Genomic DNA, 15,722 nt, shown 5'->3' with positions numbered 1-15,722 from the left:
GCTTTCCAGCCTCCCTCTGGCACCAGGCAGAATCAGGAGCTGGGATCAGGGCAGGGACAGACCCTCCCATCCCTCCAAGGCTGCCTGGAGGCAGGCAGTCCCCAGCTGTGCTCCAGTAAACCCACTTCTCCCTCTTCTCCACGTTTCTCATGGAAAGGAAAAAGTAGCCTTTGTCCTTTTAGAGACTCTGTCCCCTGAGTTAAGGGACTCTATCAATCTTAGGAGCTAAAAGCAGTCTCATTCCTTTTGATTTCGTGATTTCTCTTCCTTCCCTTTCCGCCAGGAGAGAAAGGCCGAGTTCATGCCTACTTTGATGTGGGTCTGGTGTGAATCAGTCTCTGCCAAAGTCCCTTGGTTCTGAGGTGGTGGAAGGCAGGAGAGGTGGGGGTGGCGGGAAGGGAGCAGTGATGGGGGACACTTCAGTGTCAGTCTTGTGCCCTCAAGCTGGAGTCTGGTTAATAAAGCCACAGACACACAGATGACTGGCGCCCCCTGGTGACTTGTCTGAGCTGAGGACAAACACGGACTTGGCTTTAATCAAGTTCTAGATTTGTGCAGACTCCCTAGAGTCCCAGGAGCTGCAGGTGGGCAGAGAGGACAGCAAGAGCCCAAGCTGGCCAGAGCTCTGGGTGAGGAAGGAGAGAGGGAGGCGGTAGAGACAGGTCAGGGTGCATCCTGCCTGTGCACACCTGCTCCATCCATCATCCCAGTCACAGGGACCACCTCTCAAGGGACACGGAGGGCACACAGGCCTGTAAGGAAGACCTTTCTTAAAATTGGAGCCAAATAAATAATGCTGGTCATCAGAGCAGTCATAGTGGCTGAATTTCCTATTCCACTTTGTCTGCTTCTTCTGGACCACTGGGCTTCTGGCCAATGGCCAGAGAATCCTGTACTGACCTGCTGGCAGCACTCAGGGATTCTCACACCCAAAATACTCATTGCCACCACACACACACGTACAGACACACACACACGCTTCACTGGGGCCACTCATATGTGGAGATAAAGACCCACGTTACATGGGGATGTGAACTATCCGCATGGGAGGAAATACAGTCACTGACATGAAAACAATCCCAGGGAAGATAAAAGGCCACTCTAAGAGTCTCCCCTGAGAGTGAAGTTTGACTGCAAGGCGGGCCCCAGGGGATGAAGGGGAAACAGGTGAGGTTACCCAGAAGCCAGGGGAGCATGTTTGACAAACTTCTCCTCCTGCCCAGGACACCCCAGCCAGCCTTGGCCCACTGGACCCCATGAACAGCATTAAGGTGGGCCCAGCCAGAGACATGGTGGGGACCCACCTGTCTCTCCAGGGCCCATTCCACTCAACCTGGCCCCAAGGGTTCTGGACTCTCATCAGCTCAGTTTTCTGGCCTCGGAAGTTCACCTGGAAGGCAAAGGCAGCAGGGGAATGTGAAAGGATCAGTTCATGTGTGAGTTCCGGAGTGGTTCCTCTCAGCCGGGGCTGGTTTTACTGGAAGCCTCTTGACTTCTATACATTAAAAACATGTCAAAACTCATCCATTCTTAACTTGCCCTCGGAATTGTCCTGCTAAACATAGTGGCTAAGGTGATATGAATCTTCAAAAGAATGAGTTACTTGCTAGACTGCAAATTCCCTAGAGGCTTGTTTATCTGGGGAGCCTCAGAATCCACAGAGAAAGGTGAAGAGTAATTCTCAGAAGTGCTCAGTGAGCTACTCCTGACTTTCCTTTCCTTAGCCTCTTACTCACAGCTGAACGACAAGCATAGAAACACATGTTGGGAATTTAAACAGCAACAATAAATAAAAACCACGTCTAAGTCTTCCAAAGCCAATATTCTCCCATTTGGGGTGTCATCTGAGGATCTCTGCAGTCCACATCAATAGCCTAAGTCAGGAAAGAAAGCCCAGCCAGCCGTCCTCACTCTGCTCTGGGGCAGGAACTGTACAGTTCACAAGGGTTTTTGGAGAAAGAGAAAATAAGACTTCTGCTCATCAACTAGCCAGAAATTTGAGCTCTCAGAGCAGTTTCCCCTGATATAGGTATGTATGTATATGTGTATATACACATAGGAATACATGTATATACACACACAGGTATATATGTATATACACACATACATCACACTACACAGGACAAAACAATATTAGTGTGAACTGAATTCTCCACTTTCTTGGATTTGATTCTATCAGAGAGTTCCAAGTTCAGATCCAGCCAAACCTGGATGTTGCTTTGTTGGTTGAGTCTTGAATTTGGAGAACCTACTATAAGGGACTTAGCCATCTGTGGATTTTGGTATCCATAGGAGTGGAAGGTTGCCCTAAAACCAATACCCACAGACACTATAGGACAATTGCAGTTAAGGTTTTGAGGAGGCAACAGTTATGTGCAGCTAGTGCCCCTGCATCAAGGGTCCACTGTGTATCTGTATCTGTACCAATCTCCATCTATCCATCTATCTCTACCTACCATCCAGCCAGCCAGCCAGCCAACCAGCCAGCCAGCCAGCCATCCATCCTATTGAGTCTTTTCTCTGGGGAACGCTATTACAGGATTGATGTGGAATTAGGGATGAAAAGAAAAACAAAGACCAGGTTCTCCTATCAGCTGCACAAGTTGGGAACTATGATGGAAGCTCCTGTTGCTTTCTTCCCTGTTTTGCAGTTATGAATGCTGGCTGCCTCCTCTAGATGACACATTCTCTGAAGTCTGAAAGCACAGTTAAAGCTTCAAGGCACTAAGGAAAAGGACGAGCAGGTCACGACTGTCCCTGCACCCACCAGCAGGACTGCACTTCACCTACCTGATCAATTCCCATCACAGTGTAGGCATGACCCATAATGAGACCAGAAGATGTCCGGGCTTCGGACCCTACAGTATTCATGACCTAAAACATGAAAATAGCACTGTTGGGCCCATCGTGTAAGTCACTCCCCTACCAGGCCAGACCCAGCTCTGCCTGGCCCAGCCTCTGCTCCCCAGGAGGAAGGGACACACAAAACGTTCCAAAGGAGGCCCCTTAGCAGTGACAATGAGGCATTCCCAGCCTCTCCCCAGGATGAGAAGCCCCTCATTCCAACAAAGAGTTGACTTTCTGGCCCCAAACAGAACTGTCTGATCATCCCCTCATGGGGGTGCACAGTCACATGCACGAGGAGACACTGTGTTACACTCAGCTCTGTGTAACCAGCTTGAAAACACCAGGAGATGGGCCATTTAGTAGCAAAGAACAAATTCCCAAGGTGAACTCAAGTGGAAACAGAAAACTTGGATAAGTTTCACAACTAGACGAGGCAAAACTATGTGTGTGTACATAAAGAAAGTAGAAAAAATACTGTTAAGTCTCTACTGATATATTTTCTATGATGTGTGACAGCAACAAAGATTCCAGAAAACAGTAGGGTTTCATTTCATGAAATCAAACCTAGCCCTGTGTTCCTGAGTGTGTGTGGCTGCTTGTATGAGCAAGGGCAGAGCTGAGAAGGGGACACACAGCACCGCTGGGGTAGAGAAAGGGACAGAGATTTGTCGGGATTGTTCTACCTGACACAGCAAGGGTGTCTGAGCTTCGTCATTTGAAAGACATTGAATAGAAACTTCTGCTTTGGTTCAAATAAACAAACACTGACACTCCCCAGTCCTGGAAGTGCCAGCCCTCCTGTGTGTGCTCAGGGCACCTGCTCATGCCTCTGACTCTGGCAGAGAGCTTGGAAGGGAGAGGCAGGTGAGCGACTTACATCGATGGAGTAGCCCACCAGAGAGTCCCTCTTCAAGGCCTTCTCGAGAATCTCATAGAAGTTCTCTGGAGCCTCTTTGGTTGTGAAGGTCTCGGGTACACCCCCAGTGAAGTCCTTCATGGCCTCTATGGTGCTGCCAGTCTTCAGCGCCTCATAGCTCCCATTCAACCTGTGAAGCCAGAAGTTTGGAAACGGCTGCAGGGATGAGGAAGGCCACCAGGTGGCGCCCCCAGCCAGAGGTTTTTCTGACTGAATCAGAAACCTCCAAGGCTTGCCCTGGCTGGGTGGCATGGAAGGAAGATGGGAAGTAGGATTTGGGGTCTACTTGATGCTCTGAAGACACAAGAAATGTCTGTGAGATAGGAGCCTGGTGTGGGTTACTCTGACTGCGGGTTCAAGAGCAAGACCCACCTCTTACAAGCTGAGTGTTGTTGTGCGAACCCGCTCATGATTGAGTTTAATGATTTGCAAAGTGGGGGCACAGTTGTCCTCTCCCCTCTAGGGCTGCTGTGATGTTTAAATAAGTCTCTCTCTCTCTTCATAGGACCTGACCAAGAAAGAATGAGTCGTGTAGAAAGAGAGGTAAGGAAATTTTCCTGCCTGGTCTCAGGTACTCCCAATCACACAACTGCACAGGTAGCATGTGTGTACATGTACACACACACATACCTGCACACAGAATGTGCATATAGACACACACTTTATGGATGTATACTCTGCTTGAGTTATAAAATGGACTTTGTTGGTGTGTATCAATGTTCACTATTGTTTTCATTTGCAGTTTCTTTTTTTTTTTTTAATATTTATTTATTTATGCATACAAGAGCAGGGTACAGGCCAGAGATGCGGGGGGTGAGAGGATTCACCAGAGGCAGAGCGGGGAACAGAACAGGCAGACTGACTGAAATACACTGCTGAGGGGAGCAGCGGGTGAGGCAGGAGAAGTCTGCTGTGCCATGTGGGTCCCCCTGGCCTGCCAGGGATTGAACTCATTCTGCAGAGGCTGGGGATTGCTTCATAGTGCTGTGCTTCATCCCTTGCACCACAAGGGAGTCCCCCATTGCAGTTTCTTAATGACAAATGATGTTGAACATCTTTCTATGAGCTAATTTGCCTTCTTTTTAGGAAACCTATTCTGTAATCTTCACCCTGAGGCAATGATTTCAAATCCTACCAACTGACGCAAGCCTTTTGCATAGCTTGGAGTGGGGGAGAGTGAGGGGTTCCCTCTTCTGAGCTCCTGGAGAATGAAACCACACCCAACCCAGCCCCAAGCAGAGAAGCTGACCCTAGAGAGGAGGGGTCCCTATGGGAGGACTCGTGGAAGGACTGGGTTGCCCCCACCAGGCCTGGAAAGCATCCCCTTTGCTCACCCCAAGCCTGTCAGTGGCACCGAGGGGGTTTATGAGACCAGGCGGGCATGTGGGCAAAGGAGCACCTTTGGGTTCTTTCATGGTTTAATCCCGTCCTGCTGACTTCAGGATGAATTGAGCCTCAGTTTACCTTCACTTTATTTGGCCACTAACATACCCACTAGGACATAGAAGCATGGCCTTCCTCCCTGCTTCCTGTCTCTGAGCACGGATTTCCACAGATTGATGACATGTTGAGCCCCAGGGGATCCCGTGGGAGCTCTGCTATCATGGCCTTTTCCTGACTAGCTGGTGGGCTGGAAAGCGACATTGCCATTGGAACTCAGGTCACTCGGGTGATTAGAAATGACTGTCGAAATTCTACTTAGCCGGGGTTCCTAGGTCAGTGAAATACACAGAGACAGAGGTAGCAGGGTGGTGCCCGGGGGCTGGGGGGCGGGGAGGGGATGTAATGTTGAATGGTGCAGAGTTTGAGTCTGGCAGGATGAGGCTGTGTGGGTGATGGTTGCCTAACAATGTGAATGAACTTAATGCCACTGAAATATACAGTTAAAACTGGTTAAAACAGTCAATGTACAATTTAAAAAATTTTAAAGGAGAATTCCAAAGTGGGAAAGTGACATCTCAGTCTCCCCTGGCCAGGAGCCCTGAGGCTTCTGCCCTGGCTGTGCTGGCGGGGACGTCGCCCAGAAACATCCCTGCACTCTGGCTGCTGCCAAAGGCAGGATCCACATGCAGGGGCGGAAAGGGATGCGCGTCGCCACATGTCTGAGGATGGGCACAGCTAGACCCCGACAGCAAGCTGCCCCAGCCACTCCTGTTCCACCTCAGCTCTGACTGGGCCCCAGGCGGGTGGCCCTGCCGCCCCACACGTGCCATCCCAGAGCCTCAGTGTCCCTCTCCACGGCTGTGCCCTGAAAAGGACCCAGGAGGGAGACTGGCCTCCCTGGGACAGGGGCCTGCTTGCGCTGGGCCATACTCACTTGGCATAGGCTTTCTCCAGCAGGGCTCCCCAGACCTCGTTGTTGTCGGCCGAGCGGAGGTAGATCAATCGGTCACTGGAGGTGGGCAGCCGGTCATCAATCACCACATCTACCCACTCGCTGTGTTGCCAGAACTGTCACCCGGGGCAGAGACAGGTTGCAGGGTTGAGTCTCACAGGAGGTCCAGCCCCCCTTTGTCCACGTTATCACTTTGCTTTTTCTCCCTCAGATCTGGAGGAAACTCTCATGTGGGTTCTGCGATGGGCTCAGCTGTGCTTTGTCCACGGAGCCACGTGTGGAGCATCCCACCCGCCCCTGACATGGGCTCGAAGACCCTGCGTGGTCCCCTCAGAGCCGGGGTGGACACTCCAGGGCTCTCCAACCAGTTTTCTCTCAGGCAGAAAAGGCACCCATGATGACCAGCAGCTGCAGAAACACCTGACATCACACTGTGCCCCAATGAGGTAAGTTCACTTACCCGGAAATGGAAGATCCCAGCATAACCGGAGCCAAAGTTTTGGTCCTGGGGGACCACTCTGGCCTGCGCTTTCTCATTGCTCGTCAGGGAGGCAATGGCTGCTAAGAGCCAGCAGTCACCTGTAAGTGAAAAGTCATCAATCGCAGGTCTTAATGCTAATTTGTGGTAAACAGGACAACTCCATTGCCAAAGGAGATGTGGGGCATTCCAGATGGGACCACGTTTTTTTCTGTATCTTAAAATCTGGGAAGGTTACCAGCAAATCTCTCCCCTCTGCCTCCCTTGCCAGCTCTCCTGCCCACTTAGCACAGACATCTCTGGCTTGGCAGTTGTATAGGTCATGCCCACGTGGGTGTCACTGTGCTCTACTGCACGTCAGCTCCGTGGAAGGCCAGGAGGCCAGGGCTGTAAGAGTTAGTGTCAGTGGGCCAGGGTGAGTGACGTCTCATGCCTGCTTGGCCTGTGGCACTTGGGGTGAGCTCGGAGGGAGCACTTTGCCGGGGCTCATGCCTCCCCAGGCTAGACTTAGCTTTGTTGTAGGTAATAATAGCTCCATGGGCATCATCTACTTTCACTGATCTTGCATTTTCAAGATTTGTAGACTGATCTGCTGGTTTCCCCAGATATAACCTTCAAGTTAGCCCCCATTCAGAGGAAAACACAAAAGTGAGTGCGAACATCAAGCAGTGTTTTAAGCTTACACTGTACAGACTCCCACATGCGTTCATGTGCTCATACTGAGCATGGGGCGGGCACCTCATCTGTACCTATCAGAGCTCTAGCTGCTGCCTGTGAACGATGTCTGAGCAGACCTTGGGAATTACCTATTTAACCAACAGCACCTCCCCATTCTACCCCAAATCTATTTGCTTGTAGTTGATAATATCACTTGAATTCATTGGAACTCAAGTGTGGCTTTCTGGGAGTTGACATTTCTGGAAAGTTCTTTGTACCACTGCACTCGGGACACTGTCACACAACCCTTTTATGGTCATTGCGGAGACTATTTCACCAGAAATGTGCTCAGCTTTTGAAGGAGAGATTCAGATGCTGTTTACACAATTCAAAATAAGGATACCCCCCAGAAGAGATAAAAATTTCTTATCACTGTTGAGTCTGTGCCAATGGATAAGTCTGGTCACCTCAAGCACGATGCTGGGTGAGGGTGCCCGCAAAGTTCAGTTTGTCGGGTGAAAGCATGCAGGTGGCCACTGATAGGGAGGGGCAACGATGGTGTTGGTGATAGTCAAGTGCTTATTTGGGGGGCTGGTTCACAGCTGTCCATTTTATTGTTTTCCTTTTTTCACATGTTTATTTTTTGCATAAAAGTGGGTTATAGGCCAGATGTGGAGTGGTGAGATGATTCACGAGGGACAGAGAGGGGAAAAAAACAGGTGGACTTACTGAAATACACTGCTAAGGGTAGCAGCATGCTAGACAGGAGAGGTCTACTGCACCATATGTGGGTTAGCTCCCTGGCTGGGGATCGAACTCAGGCCATAGCAGTAATAGCACTGAGACTCAACCCCTAGGCCACCAGGGAGGCCCTCCTTCATTCATGTTATATTTTTTTAAATATTTATTTATTTATTTATACAAGCACTGGATACAGTCAGAAGTGCGGAAGGGTGAGAGAATTCATCAGAGCCAGAGCAGGGAACAGAACAGGCAGACTGACAAAATACACTGCTGAGGGGAGCAGCAGATGGCAGGAGAGGTCTGTCACGCCATGTGGGACCCTCACCCAGTGGCCGGGGATCGAACTGATGCTGCCGAGGCTGCGTGAAGCGTCCAAGCCCAGCACTCAACCACTGTGCCACCAGGGAGGTCCCTCTTTCATATGTTATATGCAGTATTCAGATGTAGAAAAAGTGCCACAAAATAATATTTGTCATCAACTATCAACTAAGGTTGTAATTTCAAAATAGTTTTATACCAAAGTGACAAATTAAAACTTTGAAAAAAAGGAGTCCCATCAATGATTTTCTAATGAATGATAATCCTTAGTGAAAGAGTATCACCAGGGGATGCGCGCAGGGGTGGGTGAGGGGAGATACAGGAAATGGGGTTGACAACTGAGAGGGAGATGTTGAAGAGAACAGGGAGAACCTCTTAGGGGGGCTAAAATCAGAAAATGAAGACCAACCTGAATACTGTATATTTCGAAAATCCAAGGTTATATATAGAATGTATATTTCCATGTATCTACCATGTCTGTGTCTCTATCTACCTACCTACCTGTCCGTCATATGTTTATCTTCTGTCATGATGCATGTGTCTGTCTGTCTGTCTGTGTGTCAACCATCTATCATCATTCAAGGTGTGACTTTTGAGTTCTGGGAGGGTAACTCAGCTACTTGTCATGAAGCTCCCGGTATGTCCCACTTCATCCGTCAGACCACAGTGGTGACCTCAGCTGTAGGGAACTCAGTGTCTGCTCCCGCTCACAGTAGTTTGCTCTCTTGGTTCATTCCTCTGGGGGTTGAGGTGGTCCCTAAAGCATGAACCCAGAGGCAGTGTGGCAAAGTGGTTAACAGGAATTTGGGGTCCTGACTCTCAATAACTATCATGTCTGTGACTTTGGATAATTTACTTTGCCTCCCTCAACTTGGGTTTCTCTGTAAAATTGGGAGTGTGGTTGGAACATGAAGTGAGGCAATGAGTGCTGAGGGGAGGCCTAGCAGGCGACCAAGCTAATGTTCTGATGGAGCCAGCAGCCAGGCAGTGCCTCTGGGTCTGTCTGTTCTCTGAAAACTGGTGGGGAGCAGAGCGCCAGGGATGTAGAGTCCTCTGGCTCCCCTTCAGCAGAGCAGGTGGCCAACTGGGGAGGAGGGGGAAGCAGAAGATGGGAGCAGTCATGTTCCCCAATCCCTGTGCAGGTAGTGGCTGGGGACCTGTGCTGCTTGAGCCTTGGCGGCAGCTCAGACCCCCAGGAGCATCTGTCCAACCACCAGCTCTCCGTGCACGACCCTCTCACTCACCAAGCTTCCCTTGGCAGATGTCAGTCCTGCTGGCCCCTCCGAGAATGAACTCTGGGTTTTTCACTATTTCCTGGAAGAATGAGGGCAATGTCAGTGAGGCCTGGCCCTCCCGCCCCTTCCTGGCTGGCTCTCCTTTCTCGCAGCAGAACACTTCATTCCTGTTGCATTATTTTTTTCCCGTGGAGGGACAAGCAGAGGGACAGCCCAGCCTCGTGGTAGGATGCGCCAGTCATATCACTTGGCCCCTCCATCCCCTCTGCCTACATGCCGGTCAGTGCAGGAGCCTCTTCTCTGCTTGGGGAACTTGGTCTCACGCTCAGGGACCCTCCCTCGGAAGCTTTCATCCCCCCAAGCACACTTGGTGTCTTCTTTCCAACTCATACTGTTTTAATGAAACCATCGGTGCTGTTGTTGCCTGTGACGCCCCCTTCAGAGCCCGTCTTCTGTGAGGCTGGCACTGGCTTGCCTGTGAGAACCCCATTGTTCCTCAGCTTCCTACACCATGCCCAGCATTCTGAGTGATGTTCACAGTGTGTTGTGGTGGCGGGACAAGGGGAGGCTGTGGTAGGACGAGGCCTTTGGGGGAATCCATGCCTCGTTGCTACGCAGTGCTGACCCCAGAGAGGGCACTGAGCAGGGGATGGCATGAGCCCCGCAGGCGGTAGGGGGGTGGCTTGATGGGCTAAGAGATGAGGCAGAGAAGCCAGCAGGAGGGAAGGAAGTAACTAGAATTTCTCAGGAGAAAGCCTGAGGCACTCAGTGATAGCCTTGTCAGGTTTAGGAAAATACTAGATGACCAGAAGCAGTTTAGACATGATTCAGGTGGACTGGTAAATAGGTCAGTACACACACACACACACACACACACACAAACAACCTACATCAGGACAAAGCAACAAAGAGCTTACCACTGTATAAAGAACTCATGTGTACCTTGAACTCTGCCCTGAAGTACCAGAATCGTGTGTGTGTTTTAAGTAGACAGGCTGTGTATTTAACACATCTCCATTATTTTCATGAAAGGAGACAGCATGAAGGCAGACATGGGGCACCCAGTGCCTTTCAGAAGGTGGGATGCAGAGCAAATGATGGTGATGCCAGTAACCGCAGCAGGGCGCCGTGTCTGCCGTGGGCACTAGTGTCTCAGCTTCACAGGGAGGAGACTGAGGTGTGGGGAGTCAGTGGTGTGACTGGTGTGACCACAGTCCCTGGACAGATGGGTGCAGGGTCTCACCTGCGCCCCGGCCCTCTCTGCACTCCTTTCCTTGCTGTTGCAGCCCGCCCCTGGGGGCGCTCCCAGGCGGGTCCCCACTCGAGGGAAGGCAGCCAGCACCACCCAGTCAGAGGCTGAGCCCTGACTAACCCAGCACAGGAAATACTGACTCCTTGTCCCAGGCAGCAGCTCATGGCCCTTGAGACCATCACCTCCTATTGATAGGGGTGGGGGGGCATGGACACTGGCTCATGGGTACTGGGGGAAGGGAAAAGAGGATGTGTTGGGCAGACCCTTGCTTCCAATGCACCCCCTATCATGGAGACACTGCACGCTTGCCTCGTGAGCCCCCGTCCACACTGAGCACCCTGGGCTCTGAGCAGAAGCTGCTGAGCACTTTACATGCATCACCCAGGTGAACACCCTCCTGGAGTGGGGGCTGGGGCTGCCCCCCACCCTCTCCCCTTTGGGGGGAACCTGTTGCCCGGAACTGGCCCAACTCATCCTGAATAGCCTTGACCTCCACTCCCTGACTACCAAGACACTGTCAGACTCGAGTCCTGACCTCCATGGGAGTGAGACTGCTGGGGGCTGGATGCAGCAGATGCCCCAGAGTCCCCCTTAGAGCACCCCCAGCCCCGCCAGCTGTTATGTTCTCCCTGCATCATTCCCAGCCATCACTCTGCATGGCCTCCCCTGGGAAGCCGGCCTGGATTGGGTTTGTGCTCTGCCTCCCATCCTGCTCCCTCCTCTCCTGCTGCCCTCTCCCAGATCCTTGGATCCTCCTCACAAGCCCCCGGCCTGCCACCCCCCTTTCTGGATGCACTCACCCCTGGCCGTTTCCACACGATGGGGTTCTTGGGCTCCTCGGGCTCCTTGCTGCCAGAGAGAGAGGAGCTGTTGGCCGGGAAGTCTGGGTCCTCAAACAGCGTGCCCTTCCGCAGGCACTCCTGCCTCAACTGCTCGAAGCTCTGGCCTGAGGAATGGATGATGCGAGCATCCTTGGGAGCTGGGGAGCAGCCAGCAGCCATGCCTTATCTCTACCAGGCCCGGAGCCCCAAGAGCCTCCAGCTAAGCCTGGCTGAAGGCGAAACAAAAGAGACAAAACCAAAAGTGAAAGAAAAAATAGTCTATAGTGTTGAAGAAAGTGATCAGGATTCTTCAGATGATGAAATAATTTTTCAAAGGTCAGAAAATAGTTCCCGACCAATGCAGACCTCCTACTGAGTGCGTCGGCTCCTAATTATGAAACCATTCCAAAATCCGAACTGATTTCCAGCCCGGACTGGGCTGAGATTATTATGAGATAAAAATAAAAATTCAAAAACAAGTAAGAGATAATGTGACATGATCTTATAAAAAAAAAAAAAAAAAAAACTGCTTCAAGCTTTTCCTGTTAATTATTTGGGGAAGAGGCTAGGTTCCCCCCAACAGAGGTTCCCCCCACTAGAGTTTTGCCATTTGTTCTTTTTAAATAAATAAATAAATAAATAAATAAATAAGGTATTTCTAAATAATAGTATTCAAAGTTCATTCACAATTGTTAAGGTGATAGAAAATGGTAAATGTGACTACAGGAGAATATGACTATAATATGACTAAAATGTTTTTATGAAAATAGTATAAAACTACTGCAGTGGACTGGTGGGGGCTGCTCCTGGTCTCAACAAGCAGCTGCCTGCACTTTTTCTCCAGTGTTGAGATCACTGGCAGGTCTCTACTGCCTTCCTGATGTGGGGAACTGGATGGACTCTTCCATCGTCCACCTTAAAAAACTATTTTAGTTCATTCTAGTAAAAAAAGGTTCTATTTCCCTGTGTTTTTCTGATTTTAATGTCTACATTGTCTACGGCAAAAATTACTGAGTTACTTTGGACTGGCTAGCAAGCTATGCAAAATGCTTATTGGTTGAATAAAAGTTTTTAAATTTACTTATTGTAAATTGGTTAAGTTTCCTGTAAAAGGTTAAGTTTCATGTTAAAACTAATTAACCTGGTAAAATATGAAATAATAATACAGACATTTTTGAGCTAAACTCTAAATCTCAGATTTTAATGAAAGCCTAAATATAGGCAGACTGTAAAAATTTACCTCTTCTCCTGTTCTAAATGAAAGTGTTCTTTTATGTTTCAAAATATGCTTGTTCTCAGTGAGATAAAGTGTTAACAACCTAGATGTTTCCTAAAAAACTACTGACAATAATCACAGATTTCCCCTTTGACATAATTGCATGTTTCCCTCAGCAGGGATTTACTACCAGCCTTACCAGACTAATCTTTCTGTGTATAACTTCTCAGAGCCTGGAGCAGTTGCCTCCACCACCAATGTCTCCAAAAATTATAAGTTTTACCTACAGGGCTCTGCCATTTACAACCGGTCAGATCATCTTCTTCCACCTTTGGAACCCATCACCCAATGGTATTCAACTGGATGGATTGCTCCCACCTACTCTTCAAGGCTTCCAACGGGACTCAGGCATATCCTGATTTGTTTCGCCTCTTGGCCGCTACATCAACTGTCTTCTTTCAATGACTGGGACATTCTACTCACTCTTCCATCATACGGGCCTGTGTAGGCCCTCCACACACCTTTCTTGTTGAGGGCCCAGGACATTTGACCATTACTTATCATCACCATGCCTTTCATGTCAGTTGTACAGGTTGCATCCTCACCAATTGTATCACTCCTGTTAGTTCATGGTCTAGTATGACATGTATTATTTTACATCAGCCTCTTTGTGTTGTTCTTCCTGTGCATCTAGAGCAGCCATGGTATGATGACACTGGAGCTTATCTCTCCAACTTATTGAATGGGGCCTGCATCGCTCTCAGCGGTTTGCAGCGGCGCTTATACTGGGTATTACAGCACTTATTGCCATTATTAGTTCTGTTGCTGTTTCTACTACTGCCCTTGTACAACAGGTTCATACTGCCTCACATGTTAATCAATTATCCCGTAGCATCACATATGCATTAATTGTCCAAGATCTTATTGATAAAAAATTTGAGGCTCGTTTGAATATCCTTGAAGAAACTATATTATATATTGGTCATCAAATGCAGCATATCAAACTCACTTGACCACTAAACGTTACTCTGATTATAAATGGATCTGTGTTACTCCACGTGTTTATAATTCCTCTTCTATTCCTTGGAACAATGTCAAAAATCATTTGTTGTGTGTATGGGATAACACAAATATTTCCCTGGACCTTACCGCTTTGCAGGAAGACATCAAGGCAATTAGTTTAGCTCGTGTCTCCTCTTCCACTCCTGCTGAGGTTGCTGATTCCTTCCTGGCTTCTTTGAAGCACTGCACCACTAAGGCCGCCTGGTTCCCATCATTTATTACTATTAGTATCATTTTATTTGTCACCATGCTTATGCTACTTCGCTTCCCATTGTTTATCAAATTACTTTTCCATGCTATTAGACAATTACAAATTTAGTTAAAAATTATGCAAATGATGACCATAAACCAAAAAAGGGGGAAAAGCTACAGGGGGCCTAGCTTCCCCAGCCATAAGACACTGGCCAGCAGCTAAGAAAAGGGCCTCACACTGTGGGGCCAAAGTTTAAAGAGCCTCACACTGTGGGGCTGAAGATTTCTTGTGCCTCACACCCTGGGGCTGAAGATTAAACATCCCTTTGTTTTTTGTTCTTGGTCATTAAAAGAAAAAAGCTCATGGAATATACATTGGGCAATAAATTATAAGAATATTGTAAGTACATGGCATGGAAAATTACTTGCTTAAAAATTAAACACTGAATAATTTGGCCCACTTGACAATAGGGAAAGAATTACTGTGCAAGGGCATGTCTGATAAACAACCCAGAGCTGGTCATAATAATATTCCTCATATGGAAGTTCCATAGAGAAGCCTTGTAATGAATCATGAAGTGGATTACACTAGGAGTCTCTAATAGAAAAAAGTTCTAATAACTGATTACCAGGAAGCAACTGGTCTCTAGTTGTAAGCCATGTAGATAGAGGAGTCTCCTGATATTGTAACCTTGGTGACAGGGTGCTACCAAGGACTGTTAGCTGACCTAGGTAGTTGTTTAGGCTAAAATAATGCATTTAAGTTTTAAATATCTATTAACTTTTAGGTCATTTATTTTCTTAAAAACACGTAGGCCACAAAATGTCTATGGGAAAGGAATGTACTGATTGTTTTGTTTTGCTTCTATGCATATGATGATGTAATCCCATCGCTTGCCTTAATGTATAAAGTCCAGCTGAGACCTTCAGCAGGAGATGCTTACACCAAAATAAGAGTGTTTTGTGTCTGCCTCACTCCCCTTTCCTTCAGCCCTTAAAGAAGTTTCGCCTAGGCCATCTCATCCTTTCAGGGACATCTGACCAGACATTTTGCTGAAAGCTGATCTTTGGGAGAACAGGCGAATTGCCTGATTACACTGCTGAGGGGAGCAGCAGGGAGACTGTACAGGTCTGCCATGTGGGTTCCTCCCTGGCGGGCGGGGTTGGTGCCCCCTCCTGTCCTTCTGAGCTTGGCATCCTTGTTTCCTAGCCCTGTCTTCACACTGGGATGTGCGTGGGGTCTGCTCAGTGGCCCTACCTGGTAGCTTCTTCAGCTCAGCTCTTGCCAATTGGATCCACCTGCTGCTGCATTTCTGGAGTCATGGAATGTTCGTTCTTGGACCATCTCACAACGCTTAGGCTCATCCCTGCGTTTCATTTTATTCTTCCAATAATAATGATGTCCAAGTGTCTGCACATGTCTACAGCGATGGGGTCTCCTCTTAGAAGTGGCTACGGGGCTCCTTTGCCCGCTGTGTATTGGGGTCTTGAGAGCCTGCCTCAGTGTAGGGCACGCCCTGGTCTGGACCCATAGGAAAGGGTCAGCAAAAGCCAGACAAGTCTGGGAGGAAAAGAGCAACATCCAAATCAAGATAAAAGCTACCACTGTTGGGGCCTCCTTGGTGGTGTAGGCAGTTGGGCACCACACT

At 48.8% G+C, this 15,722-nt stretch overlaps 1 protein-coding gene across 1 annotated transcript in view; it reads right to left on the bottom strand.

Annotated features, from left to right (window-relative positions):
• Positions 1-11,783, bottom strand: part of LOC311183689 (calpain-9-like) — a gene marked incomplete at both ends in the record, with an annotated part of 74,013 nt that extends 62,230 nt beyond the window's left edge. Inside the window, 7 exon segments of the mRNA XM_084253233.1 lie at positions 1,305-1,390; positions 2,791-2,874; positions 3,725-3,893; positions 6,081-6,214; positions 6,559-6,677; positions 9,540-9,609; positions 11,583-11,783. Of these exon segments, the coding sequence (XP_084109359.1) occupies positions 1,305-1,390; positions 2,791-2,874; positions 3,725-3,893; positions 6,081-6,214; positions 6,559-6,677; positions 9,540-9,609; positions 11,583-11,783 (863 nt within the window).
• Between the last annotated feature and the right edge of the window lie 3,939 nt (positions 11,784-15,722).

Source organism: Talpa europaea (assembly GCF_964194135.1).
Source record: "Talpa europaea genome assembly, chromosome: 14".
Lineage (NCBI taxonomy): Eukaryota > Metazoa > Chordata > Mammalia > Eulipotyphla > Talpidae > Talpa > Talpa europaea.
Note: the sequence above shows the minus strand (reverse complement) of the source record. Positions and strands in the feature narration are given on the sequence as shown.